We start from the raw sequence: 12,647 nt of genomic DNA on the forward strand, positions 1-12,647 counted from the left end.
TCCCAAGACAAACAGTATAAAGCAATTTAATCATTTTCTAATTTTAGGCTGATAACTAGGTAGTGTTCAACCAGTTAATTATAAAGCAATTTTCAGCATATACAATCTGCTACAAAATTAGTCCAAGGTGCCAATTTGTATTAAACACTGGATAAATAGTAATTGGTTAGAAAGCTGATTTTTGTGACCTCTTGTAGAGATGCTGGGACTCTGAGACTTGGGACACTCTAAACACTTCTGCCACCATGACAAAGGGTATCGTGTCCTAGTCTGACTGTACTTCCGGAGGATACGAATAAAAATATTTAACTCTGGCACCTAAGATGGTTTCGAGGACACTAAGATGTTAGCCTGACAGGAAGAGGGAATGATATCATCCTCACTCCAGTCGGCCTTTATCAAATAAATAGCAATTTCCTTCCAACCAAGTTGCTAGAACTCTGACCTCTTCATTTCCGCTGGAGAACAAAGTATCTCCTTTGGTAACAGGGAGGCAAAACAGTGAACGGTTGTTGAGTGGATCTTGAAACCAAAAGTCTAGGAACTGGCCTGGCTTTCAGAGGGCTTGGCCTGGCTGAGGGAAGAAGAATGCACTTACTGGCTTGTGCTAGAGAAAGGAGCAGGGAAGAGCTCAAGGGTCTGTGGGGACCCGGTCTCACAGCCTACTGATTCCATACAGAGAAGACAGCTCTTGGGGACTCTGGAACCTTCACCACCCCAACAAGCAGCATCCCCCATCCCCAAGAAACCATGGACACGTGGTTGAAATGCCTCCTGTGGGTTCTCTGTGTGGCTGGAGAAACCAGCCCAGATGTAATCTTTAAAATGATTTGGTGTGACTCCTGTGCTAAGGAAAAGCTCAAACTCCAGATGTCAGGGATAATCTAGACAGGCTGGGATCAACATGGGTCCACGGAATACTCTTTCTTAGGGTTAAAAACAAACAAACAAACAACAAAAAACTTGAGCTCTCCCACTGCCTGGCAGAGCTGTCTGGACACCTATGATTAATAAACTAACCCAAGTAAGCACAGTTAGTGGTAAATTCTGCTCTCTGGTCCTTTATTGGTTTGTTTAGTGATTCCATCAAACCAGCACTGCACACATTGCTGTAAAGCTTTACACTGTTTTAAGCACTGGAAGAGGCCAGCCCTCGGTGAGTAAAGACAAGTGTGTTCACAGGGAAGGATGTCATGAGGCCAGATCTGTGGGAACAGAGAAAGATGGGCTACATTCAAAACTCAGGATGTGGGAGCAGGATGGATGAAACAAAACTGTACCCCTCAAAGTCCAGACCTTCAAACAACTTCCCCCTTAGGTATGAGGAAATCAGTCAAGCACACAAGGTAGGAAATGCTGGAGGAAACGTAGTAAGGAGGCCCTTTGAGGGTACCAAGTAACCCAGGAAAGCCAGTCCAAGTGGTATTTTCTACAAACCAACTGTAACCTAGTACTCCCAAATGCTCCCCATCAACAATGACTTCAAGCACGTGTGTGTGTGTGTGTGTGTGTGTGTGTGTGTGTATGTGTGTGTGTGTGCGTGCGTGCGCACGTGTGCATGACACCCTGGTTTCCCCAGAAGCCTTTTCAGGTGACTGACGATCCTGCAGGCAGGCAAAGAAAAAAAATGAGATAAGAAGAGGAAGCTGCCCTGAGAGGTGACCTTTCAGCCAAAGTCTATATAAGAAAGTCAGCTGCAAGTTCACTTTGATCTTAAAGGGAACTGTTCTGAATAAAGCTGTGTGTGGTTTATGAAAAAAATGAGAAATCAGAAAGATGGTTTTGAGATCAATTGGTAGGATGCTTGCCTGGCATGCAGCAAGCCCTGAATTCCAGCCGAAGCAACATATATGTGGGGTGTGATGGCTCACACGTGTAATCCAATACCAAAGTGGCTGAGCCAAGGAAACTAAAAGCTCAAGACCATCCTTGGGGTAAATAGTGAGTCTGAGGCCAACCTAGTCTACATGGAGAACTTCCGTCTCAAAAAATCAAAAGAGAATATTTCATCATGAAGTATAAAAAACACTCCATAAAGTGAGTAAGTACACATTCATGCTCTCTTGACTTTCAAAACAATTTGCTAAGTGCATTTTACAGAGGGAAGGAAAGATAAACAGCTGGGTTCTAGAAACCACTACCATTTGTTACAATTCAACTTTGTTCCTATGGGAGAGCTTGCAGGGGTTTAAAGTCACCCAGAGGGGGAAGGGCCTACAAAACAGTGATGTGAGTCTCTGTCAACCAACCCAATGATGCTATGACCCATGGAAGTACTGGCCACATGGGAGGATCAGATGAACCAATCCAAACAACAGCAGCTAGTACCTGCTAGTTAGGAGGAGGCTGAGAAAGGCTGCGAGGGTAGATGGAAGAATTATTCCATAACCGAAAGAGAAGCAGGGAAGGAGAGTGGCTTGAGGAGGGTGCACATGAGCCACAGCATTAGGTGGGGAAAGGTGTCAGACCTGGATGGGACAGAGAACACACTGGCAAGAACCACTGAGAAGTGAGAAATAGGCACGGAAAGAAAGTCGGGTAGAGAATAGTTATAAGGTTCCCTGTGTCCTATTTAGACATGATGCCTCCCTCACATTGTTAATGAAAGATCATACACAGGGAAATGATACTGTAAAAAGCCATTTTGAGGACACCAGTTTGGCAAGACAGATTCAAGGATGGAATCCCAGGGCTCAGAGCAATGGAACTGCTCGTGGCGGCTGCTGTAGCATCAAGGTTAAACAGTGGCTAAGGGATGAGGACAAGCCTGAGATGAAGATGGACAGGCACGCATGGCAGAGTCAGGCCTGAGACAGCTGCCCTGCCCTCAAGGCTGGCCCTCAGCTGGTGTCTCTGACCTTGAATTTTAGAAGGTTCCCAACATTCCCTTGCTCAAAAGAGTGGCTTATCCTGTTTTAGTGTTTGTACAAAATATATGGTTTATGCTGGACACTTGTTTGTATTTTCCAGATTCCAGAATTGTGGTACATGATATGGAGAGGGTGTGCATATAACTAGCCCTAGGGATGCTTGGCACACCGTCTCTGCTGAACTCCTGATAAACAGTATTAAATATAAGGGGCCACATAATCCAACAGTGGAGGCATTTAGCACATCTTGTGTCACTCCAGAGAGGACACTCAGAAAATTGGTCTGGTGTCTTCCTGTCTTCCCTGCATGCATTACACATATGCTGTAACAATGTGCCATGGCTGTGGGTAAGGAGTGAGTCCTGATCTTGGGGTTCTCTGACATAGTAGGAGAGATCTACGAGGGACATGAAGATGACCGAAAAGGCTTGTACTTGACCAAATAAGGAAATAAAGACAAGGTATGACTCAAAGTCAGCTATAAGAGTGTAATTGACTCCCAAATGCTAGTGCCTTATTTAGAGCAAGAAAAAAATTTCACTTTATTCATACACACAGGAATGCATCCCCCCCATACACACACACACACACACAAACACACACACACACACACACACACACACACTCACGGCAGGAATGTTTTTAGCTTCTGATGACAAAGGAAATTAAATTAAATGGGAATGAGCTGCCAGCTGCTGGCCCTTGTGCCAGGCTCAGTTCGAAGTGCTTTCCCTCATGTTATCAACCTGTCAGCTCTTCATAAGATCTGAAGAGGTAGACACTACATCTGCACTTTGCAGCTGAGGAGACCATGATGCAAAGGGGCTAAAGTAATGCGTCCAAGGTCACATGACTTGGATTCCAACTCTGGCAGTCTATCACTGGAGCCTCCATTCTGTTTTGTTTTTTCAAGACAGTGTTTCTCTGTGTAGCCCTGGCTGTCCTGGAACTCACTCTGAGACCAGACTGGCCTCAAACTCAGAAATTCGCCTGCCTCTGCCTCCCAAGTGCTGGGATTAAAGGCCTGCGCCACCATGCCGGACTGGAGCCTCCATTCTTTTTTATTTTTTTAATGAATGCTCTGCTGCATATACATCCTCCCGCCTAAAGAGGGCATCAGATTCCCCCCATAGATGGTTGTGAGGCACCTTGTGGTTGCTGGGAATTGAACTCAGGACCTCTGGAAGAGCAGCCAGTGCTCTTAACCTCTGAGCCATCTCACCAGCCCTGGAGCCTCCATTCTTAATTACACTATTAAAAAGCACCGGAGAGTCTCTGCACTTCCGGCTGCCTCACTCTTCGGCGTGTCAAATACCACAGACTATGGGATCCACTTTTCAGTCCTGAATGACAACCCCTCTGGATAAGGATTCCTTCCACCTACAGCAGATTTCCCTTCTAAGCATTTTATCTAAAAACCTGGGTTTAGAGTCAGTCCCCATAAACTATTAGGAGATACAGAAAATTTCCTATCAACCATCTTAATATGTTTATAAGTGTTCAAAAACGGTTTGGAGACATTGCTCAGTTAGTAGGGTACTTGCCAGACAAGAGCATATGCCTGGGTTTGATGATCCACAGCCCTGCAGAAACCTGGCTTGCTGGCATATGCCCGTAATCCCAGAACTCAGGCAGAGGCCAGAGGATCAGTAGGTCACCAGCTAACTGCCAGCCTGGGCTACATGAGACTGTCTCAAAAAACAAGTTAAAGTGTTTAAGAGGCAACAAATACATCAAGCGAGTTGGTAAGTTGAGACAGAAAAATGCTACAAGAATATTTAAAAGTTGGTTCTGTTTTTTTGTTTTGTTTACTTTTTCTTTTTCTTTTTTTCTTTTTTTCTTTTACACCTGAAAACACAGATCTGTAATTGCTTGACTTAGGCCAAAGAAACCCAAGTTTCCTACAGAAATCAATGCTGGTCTTGCAGGCTCCTGTGGCAGTAGTAAACAAAGAAGGCTCATCTCCAACCTTGTCAAAATGAAGATAGCAGGTCTGTAGCTGTTACTCAGCCAGAGAGCTTTATAGCAAGAGCATGCATCTTTGAAAACGTCTATCATTTCACCAGCTGACTGCACTTTTGTGCAGCCCTAGCAGAGTCCAAAAACAGCCATGTGTCTGGGGAATCTGCCCCTCCTGTCTCACAGACAACTCAGCTTTGACCTGCAGGCAATCTCGGCTTCTGTCACTCCACCCCACCTCCAGCCCTTAGCCAGGCCAGACTGTAATTGCTGTGACTCCAATTCTTAAATTTACCACTGAACTTGCTTTGATGGTGGTCTTCCTTTCATTTCCTCAAATATGAAGACAGCAATGTTTTACTGACTCACAGCTGAAATAGTTCTTAGTTTGAAAGTTTAGGACCCCAATTAAGCCTTATTATCCACATTGACAATACTCTTCGGAAGGTAGATTAATACTCTTCCGAGGGTAGATTATACTCAGCTGCTCGGTGTGGTCTGAGTTTATGGGATAGGAGGTTGGTTGGGTGTTATGCTGTGTGTGTGTGTGGTATATACATGTGAGTGTGCAAGACCTACTTGTCTGTGTCCCCCAACCAGGGGTTACAGGCACACACAATCATGTCCAGTTCTTTATGTTCAGCTAGAGATTTGAACCAGCCCTCATGTTTGCTGAGCAAATACTCTTACCCACTAAGCCACCTCCCCAGCTCCATGGTTTATATCGTAAATGTCCCCCTAAAGGTACTTTTCTAAATGGTTTAGTCCCTAACTAGCGATGCTTCTAGGGGGTGCTGGAAGCCTTAGCACAGATGTGGTTGGAGGAAGCCATCGGAGGTGGGGGTGTACCCTTGAAGAGCATAGAAAGACCTATCCCTGTGTCTTCTTCTTTACCTTCCAGTCTGCACTGGAATTTTCAGTTTCCTGTGTCACGCTATGCTTTCCCTGCAATGGCACACTGCCCTGCCAAAGGTCCACAGCCAACAAGGCTGAGTGACCACAACCAGGAGCCAAATTAGCCATTGCTTCTTTCAAGTTGCCTACCTCAGGCATTCTGTGACAGTGACAGGCAGAGTTCTTGTTAGGGTGTAGGTATATGGAAAAATAGCTCTAGGGAAATATATCCAAAATGCTGAAAGGGGGGGAGGTCAAGGGGGAGATGGCAGTGCAATTAAGAGCACATACTGAGGATAGGAGTTCGGCTCCCATGGGTCCAGCATCTTCTCCTGAACTCTAAGGGCACCTGCATTCACAGTGCACACACAATTTAAAAATAAGTTTATTATAAGAGGAAGTATAAAGAGGATTCTCCTCCAGTGATTGGTGTACAACATCCCTTTCTTGTCCAATGGTGCTTAAAGCACGGGGAGCTTTAGTAACATCCCTCAGAACTTGACAGCAATGCCAGCCCTCTCAGGGCCCCCCAACTGAACTTTTAAAATCAGAACTTCCAGGAGTGGAGTCCAAGAGCCAAGAGCTCCAAGTATCTCTGATAAACACTCAAGCCTGAGAAACGCTTTCTAAAGAGCAGAGAGACTAGGGACTGGGGTCCACGTACCACAGGATGTTGAGCAGTCACCCTGACATTGAAGGATGCTGAGCTGTGGGCCTGGCATGGGCCCACAGGGCAGCAGTCTCTTTTGCCCTGCTGAAGTGACTGCACATAATTTCAAATGTTCCCCAGGGACCACCGCTGATGGTGGAACCGCTGGCAGAGACTCTGGAAAAGTGGGCCTCGACTTCAGGAAGCCCCTTGATTCTTTAGCTTTTCCTTTCAGGACATCCTCGTTCCCTGTAGCTCTTCTGTAATAAATTAACGTTAGCTGGATCCTGCTATAAATATTCAGTCACTTTTCCTAAGCAGATTTGTGGTAGTGCATAACGGCAGTCCCAGCACTCAGGAGGCTGAGGTCAGTTCTGGCCTAGCCTGGGCTACAGAGTGAGACCTTGTTTCAAAAAAAAATTTTTTTTAAATAAATAAATAAAAATGTGGTGGCACATGCCCAGAGTCCTAACATAGGGGGTAGAGGCAGGGGAATTAGGAGTTGAAGGTCTCCCGTAGCTGCACAGTATATTCAAGGCCAGACGGGGCTACAGGAAATTCTGAGTAAAAAGCAAACTGAAGAAAGAGCTGATGAGGAAGCTCAGCCTGCCTGCCCCAGGCACACAGTCCAATGCAGGCACCCACACTCATACATAGCTTATTTGCACACACAAATAAAGGTACACAAAAGGTTCTTTTGTAAGTATCAAAGCACAAGTTGCCAAGTTTCATTAAAAAGGTGGAAGCCATTTATTTTAATCCTGAAATCAGTAAGAAGGAAGGCTCACTGATGGCGAACAGTGAGTTCTGTCACTTTGTATTTGCTGCTGGCAGTCACCTGCTGACTGACTCAGCCTCGACTGGCCTCTTCTAATGCACAGAGGTCTATGACTAAAAGAACTTGGGCGTCAAGTGGCAGAACTGGGTTCAAACCCTCAGTCCTACCACTTACTAGCTCTGTGGTCTTGGTAATTACTTCAGTGTAGTTTGTACCTCGGGTTTCTGACCTGTCCGATGGCCACCAGAATATGGTATATTTACCTTATGTTCCATAATGTTCTTGGCAAGACATCACAGGGCATCCTCAACTGCTGCTACCTTTTCAGTGAAACAGACAAAGACTCACAGTGCACGGGATAAATAAAGACTATAAACAGTTCATCTAGTCAGATCAAGTTTTAGTACCAAAAGAGCTTCGAGAAAATGTCCATACCCAGGCACTTCTTATTTTGAAAATGTATTGAGTTTTGGAACTGCTGATCAGGGAAATGGACCGCACTGTTCTCATGAGCGGGATATGACCTTGGATATAGTAACACACACACACACACAGACCAATTTTGCACTGGTAGAGAAGGGCTTTCTAAGGGTTAACTATTGCCATTTCTGAAACATAAATTCTGATCATATCATTTGCTTGTGTTTTTAGAAGTTTGTCCCTGACTGCAAAACAAAATCCAGTTCCTAAGTAGGAGCCATACCAAAAATCTTTTCCAAAACTAGATACTGCTCTTTCCCAGGCCTCAGCCCTTTACTGCCATGGCCTCCCAGACCACCTTCCACTCTGCTCACTTTAAAACATATAGAGTTCTTCACCACTTCATATTCCCTTCCATCCTTTCCCTCTGCCTGGAAGTGGTACAAGCAACTTCCCTTCTATAAGCCACTCCTTCATGCATGAGGAGCCACGGCCCCTGCATCCCCGCAGATAGCTCTTGAATCCAGCCCAGGCAGTTTCTTCTTTCTGTGTCTTCCCAGCATCTGGTGAGCTGAGCACACAGAGCCACGTCCCTGGTAAACTGCTCAGCACTTACAAAGAGCTGTTTTAATGCCATCTGCCTTTATAGTTATGGTGGAGACAAATGAGAGGGCATGTGTGGCATAGCCTTGGCTGAATGAGGGAGACCAGTGTTCTAAGTCCTCAGGCATATATACAGGCTTCCTTAGGTCAAGGGCTATCAGGAGCAATAAATCAGAAGTTATATGAGCACAGGCACTGTGGCTTTTGATCCCTCTTTTATCCCCAGGACCTCACACCCAATAGAAATAGTGTTCTTGAATGAATGAATGAATGAATGAATGAATGACAAGTATGATAAATAGGACAGTTTAGAGAAAGAGACCATCAAGAACAAAACTCACAGCCCACACTTGAATTAAATTCCATGAATTGTGGTACCTACAAAATACACATCCGAAGCCTTCAGTAGCAACTCCTTGGTGGCCCTATCATCTGACGGGATCCTGCAGGATAGTTGAGCAGGAGTAAAAACTTGGCTGGTCCGAGACGCCCCTGAACATCTGTGTCAAGAAGCAGCTTAGTAATCACTTTTCATAAAATCTTTATTAGCACTGTTCCTACCCAGTAAATCTCAGATATTCGGCAATTTACCCAACGTGCATGAGTCACAAATCAAATATTTTACCAAATAAAGCTGGCTGACTCTAATAAGCTGTTGTCTAAATTCTGTTTGCATCACACAAATACCATTATTCTGCTATTTGCCTGGCTTACATTCCCTTCTCTCCAGTCTCAGGTTCCCACTCTCCCCTGACCACTTCTGTTTCACACAGCCAGACAAGGATACCAGCAGTCCCACACCACCTCCAGCTCAGTTACAGGTAAACTGGAGGAACAAAACAAGCTCACTACCTGAAAACAAGGCCCCAACTAAGCCCCTTCAAAAGCCAAACACAAAGGCCCAGCCCCGAGCTGGGGGCTTCAAGTTTCCCTTTCCCATACAGGGCAGCCCTCCATTTCACCCACACAAAAGGCTGGCCTCTGCCTCCAGCTTAGAGAGAAATGTAGATGTGCTGGCCAAAGCCCTTCCAGCTTGGGCCTATCACTGCTTAAGACAAGTAAACTGTTTCCCTCAACCTCCTTTTTAACCCTTTAAGGTTTCAAACTTGCTACAATTTTAAGACATGGGCTATTTCTCCAATCACTTTATACTGCCTTGAAAGCCAGAGGGCAGATGACAAGTCCTGGGTTGCATTCTTCCTCAGTAGCTCCTCGACTCAGAGAAACTAGTAACACTTTCGTGGCTCTGGTTCCCTCTTGGGTAAAATGAAGTCACTGGACCAAATGAATCTTTTCTGAAGCGTGGCAAGTGACCGGCAGAACTACGTTAGGAACATTGATAATGGCTTGTTTTAGTCTTGTGGTAAATGACTTTCTGTTTCCTACTTGTGGGGATAAATTACTTGTAAATAAAATTACTTATTTGTAAATAAATTTTCCTTTTAAAATAAGTGCATCTGGTCTTTTAAAGAACTAATCACTTTTTGTACAAAAATTGAAAACTATTTGATCAGTAAGAGTTCAGATAGTTCTAGCAGTTATGGTTAAAACAAACAAACAAACAAACTGACCCTGAAGCCAGGAGAAGTACAGGAACGTATACAACCTAACCTCAACCCCCAAACAAATTGGAAGAGGTGAATGCCTGTGGGGTTCCATGTAAGGAATAAACAGCCGCACCAGGTCCCAAGGTAATTAGCTACTAGTCCTCTGGGACTTGGAACGGTCCCAGAAGAACCCAGGAACTCTGGAGCACCAGGTAAACCCCAGCCAGGAAGGCACAGGGGGCAAAGGTTGGAGCAGCACCACGGGACAGGTTTCGGGCGGCAACGGGGCAAGAGGCGAGCTAGAAGCTAGGACTTGAGTACCGACTCGCAGGGGTGTGCACTGGGAACCCTGGACCGCAAGCCAGCGGTGGGAACAGGGGTTCTGTCAGGATGGGGAGATGGAGGGACTAGGTCCCAGGTTAGAATGGTGTGGCGAAGGTCCAGAACTAAAGACCTTTAGAGGAAGACTTTGGACTAGAGAGGTCGTGTGAGGTCCGGGGTCCCAGAATGGGTGGGTGCTATAGGCAGGGTCCTGAGCGGGATGAGCCCTGTGGATCAGGGTCCCAGACTGGAGGTGAATTGTGGAACGGGGTCCCGAGACTGGAGGGGATCTGGAGGGTTGGTCAGTGGTTTATGGCGCTGTAGGACGGGGTCCAGGGACAGAAGAGTCTGTGGGTCGGGGTCCCGTGATAAAGGGGGCGCTGGAGAACCAGATTCCGGACTGAAAGGGCTCAGTGGGAAGGTCTGGGGCTGTTGGGGCTCCGAAGACTAAAGGCGCGCGGAGGGGGATAGGTCCCAGGCTAGGGGAGTAAGACAGATCCGCCTGACGGCACCAGGATCTCGGTGGACTACAGGGACGTGGGAGAGAGAGTGGCCGCTCCATCCGGGATGACAACAAGAAGGGAGGCAGAATCGCGGACCCCACGATCCCCACGCCTCGTGGTCGTCACCACCTCAAGCCCCGGCCCCCGCGTGCTCCCAGACTCTACCTGTCCTCGCTAGCGGTGATCACGCCGTCCTCCTTGGGGATGAGAAGCGCGGCGGTGACGGCGTCCTGGTGGCCCTCTATCTTGCTCAGCAGCACCGGGCGGCTGCTCTGAGGCCTGGAGTGGATCTCGGCCGCCATGTTCGAGCCGCGGCCTCCCCCGCGGGCGGCCCATCAGCTGACCGCCGGGCGGGGACGCGCCGGTTGCTTAGGGCAACCCAGCCGCGTGTGCGCCACGCCGCCGTAAGCTCGCGAGCACTGCCGCAGATTCCCGTAGTCCTTGGTGAAGCCGCACAGTAATAATTCTGTGACCCCGGAAGGAACCCTAAAAAAAAAAAAAAAAACAGGACCTTGGTGAAGGTTAAAAAGCCAAATCGTTCTCCCGGAAACGGATTGAGCTGAGCAGTAGCAGAACACAAGTACCTGCCCCTCAAACAGTATCGCACTGCATCCATCCTAAGAAGCCATTGTTTGAAAGACACACCCCAATTCCAGGCTTGTTAAAAGGTGAAGAAAACACACACACAAGCAACTCCCCCTGGGAGCTGGGACTGGTACCATCATCCAAACGCTCATAGCCTATGCATAATTCTACTCTATGATCGTTAACATTGTGCAAACTACCACAATGGAACACTTTTCTGTTCAGGAGATTGTGACTATCTCCCCACCCCCACCCCCAGTTACAGCTTTCTCCTCCAGTTAGAATATACAGTTTTGTATTTACCTCTGCCCGCCCCCCAACACCACCATTTCCTGCCAACTTCCTGTTTCCTTTTTCCTTAAACCTTCTCCAAATCACCCAGCACCAACCCTTATCCTTCAGTTGCTGTGTTACCCAGATGCCAAATGGCTCCCTCTCCATGAGGCACCCTCTGCTAACACACAGCCAACCTCATTTGTCCAACTGCAGGTGAATTCCTGGTGGGTTTTGGCTGGACGACACTGATAGTATGTTTTAAGGGCCATAATCGAGAAACCCAGTCAGAATTTCAGACAGCTCCCTTTTCAGCCCTACATCCCACACACGCTGTTACTACTATTACCCAAACTGCAGTACACACAAACCACGGGTTCTTGACCCACAAACCCTAAACTAAAATAACCCCTTCCTTCCTTCCTTCCTTCGGCTGCCTTTAGTCTGGTAGTTTGCATCACAGCAGTGAAAAAGGTAACTAATACAGCGGGAAAATTCTTACTTAGAAAGTACAAGGTTCTGAGTGCTGGGTAGCAGTTTTCTCTGAGATTAAAAGTGTTCATCTGAGAGGGAAGCTCAGTAAGACAGAGGGTGCTCACAGGGTGGTAGAACAGAGTATTTGAAGAGAAGGTGAAACATTGCTGCCTCGGGGAAGCTTCTGGTGCTCCGGAAGTGAACAACTCAAAATAGCTTGAGGAAGTTCCTGAAACTGACCGTATAGTCTAGGCCCCTTCCTAAGCATGTAGAAGCAGTAAAAATGACTGGGAGACTGACAGATAAGCTGAGCTTCCAGCTGCGTGGGAGGAGCCCAGACCGATTTGGCTGCCTGGAAGAAATAGAGATCAGGCAAGGAGGTGCCTAGAAGGAGCAGAGACTGGCTGTGTGTCCTGGAAGAGCACATGGCAACTGCCTAAGGATGACACTCTCCAACCTGTGGAGCTGTTTGCAGGCTGTGCATTGTGCTCCGGATTTCCAGCTTTTATGAGCTGTCACCTGTGCTCAAGTGAACTTTGGGGTGATATAACTGTCTTCTGGGTCGTTCCTGCTCCTGAAAATAACCCCTTACCTATATGCTCTTGTAAGTAACCCTGATAAAACTCACTGGTTCACCAAACTGGATTTGAGTGGCATCTCTAGAGTGTTGTTGGTTCCCTATCTGGGGTACTTAGACATTTGTTCATGTGTCACAGAACACAGACTTCTAGCTACAGTAATAACAGAATCAGACAGGACAGAGAAAGGGCT

General features: G+C 46.8%; 1 protein-coding gene across 1 annotated transcript in view; it reads right to left on the reverse strand.

Moving 5' to 3' along the window:
• Wdfy1 (WD repeat and FYVE domain containing 1) overlaps positions 1–10,915 on the reverse strand; it is a 49,548-nt gene extending 38,633 nt beyond the window's left edge. Inside the window, exon 1 of the mRNA XM_021169465.1 lies at positions 10,710–10,915. Coding sequence (XP_021025124.1) covers positions 10,710–10,846 — 137 coding nt within the window. The 5' untranslated portion in view covers positions 10,847–10,915. The remainder of the gene's footprint in view (positions 1–10,709) is intronic.
• Positions 10,916–12,647: the final 1,732 nt, after the last annotated feature.

Source organism: Mus caroli, chromosome 1 (genome assembly GCF_900094665.2).
Source record: "Mus caroli chromosome 1, CAROLI_EIJ_v1.1, whole genome shotgun sequence".
In the NCBI taxonomy this organism is placed as follows: Eukaryota; Metazoa; Chordata; class Mammalia; order Rodentia; family Muridae; genus Mus; species Mus caroli.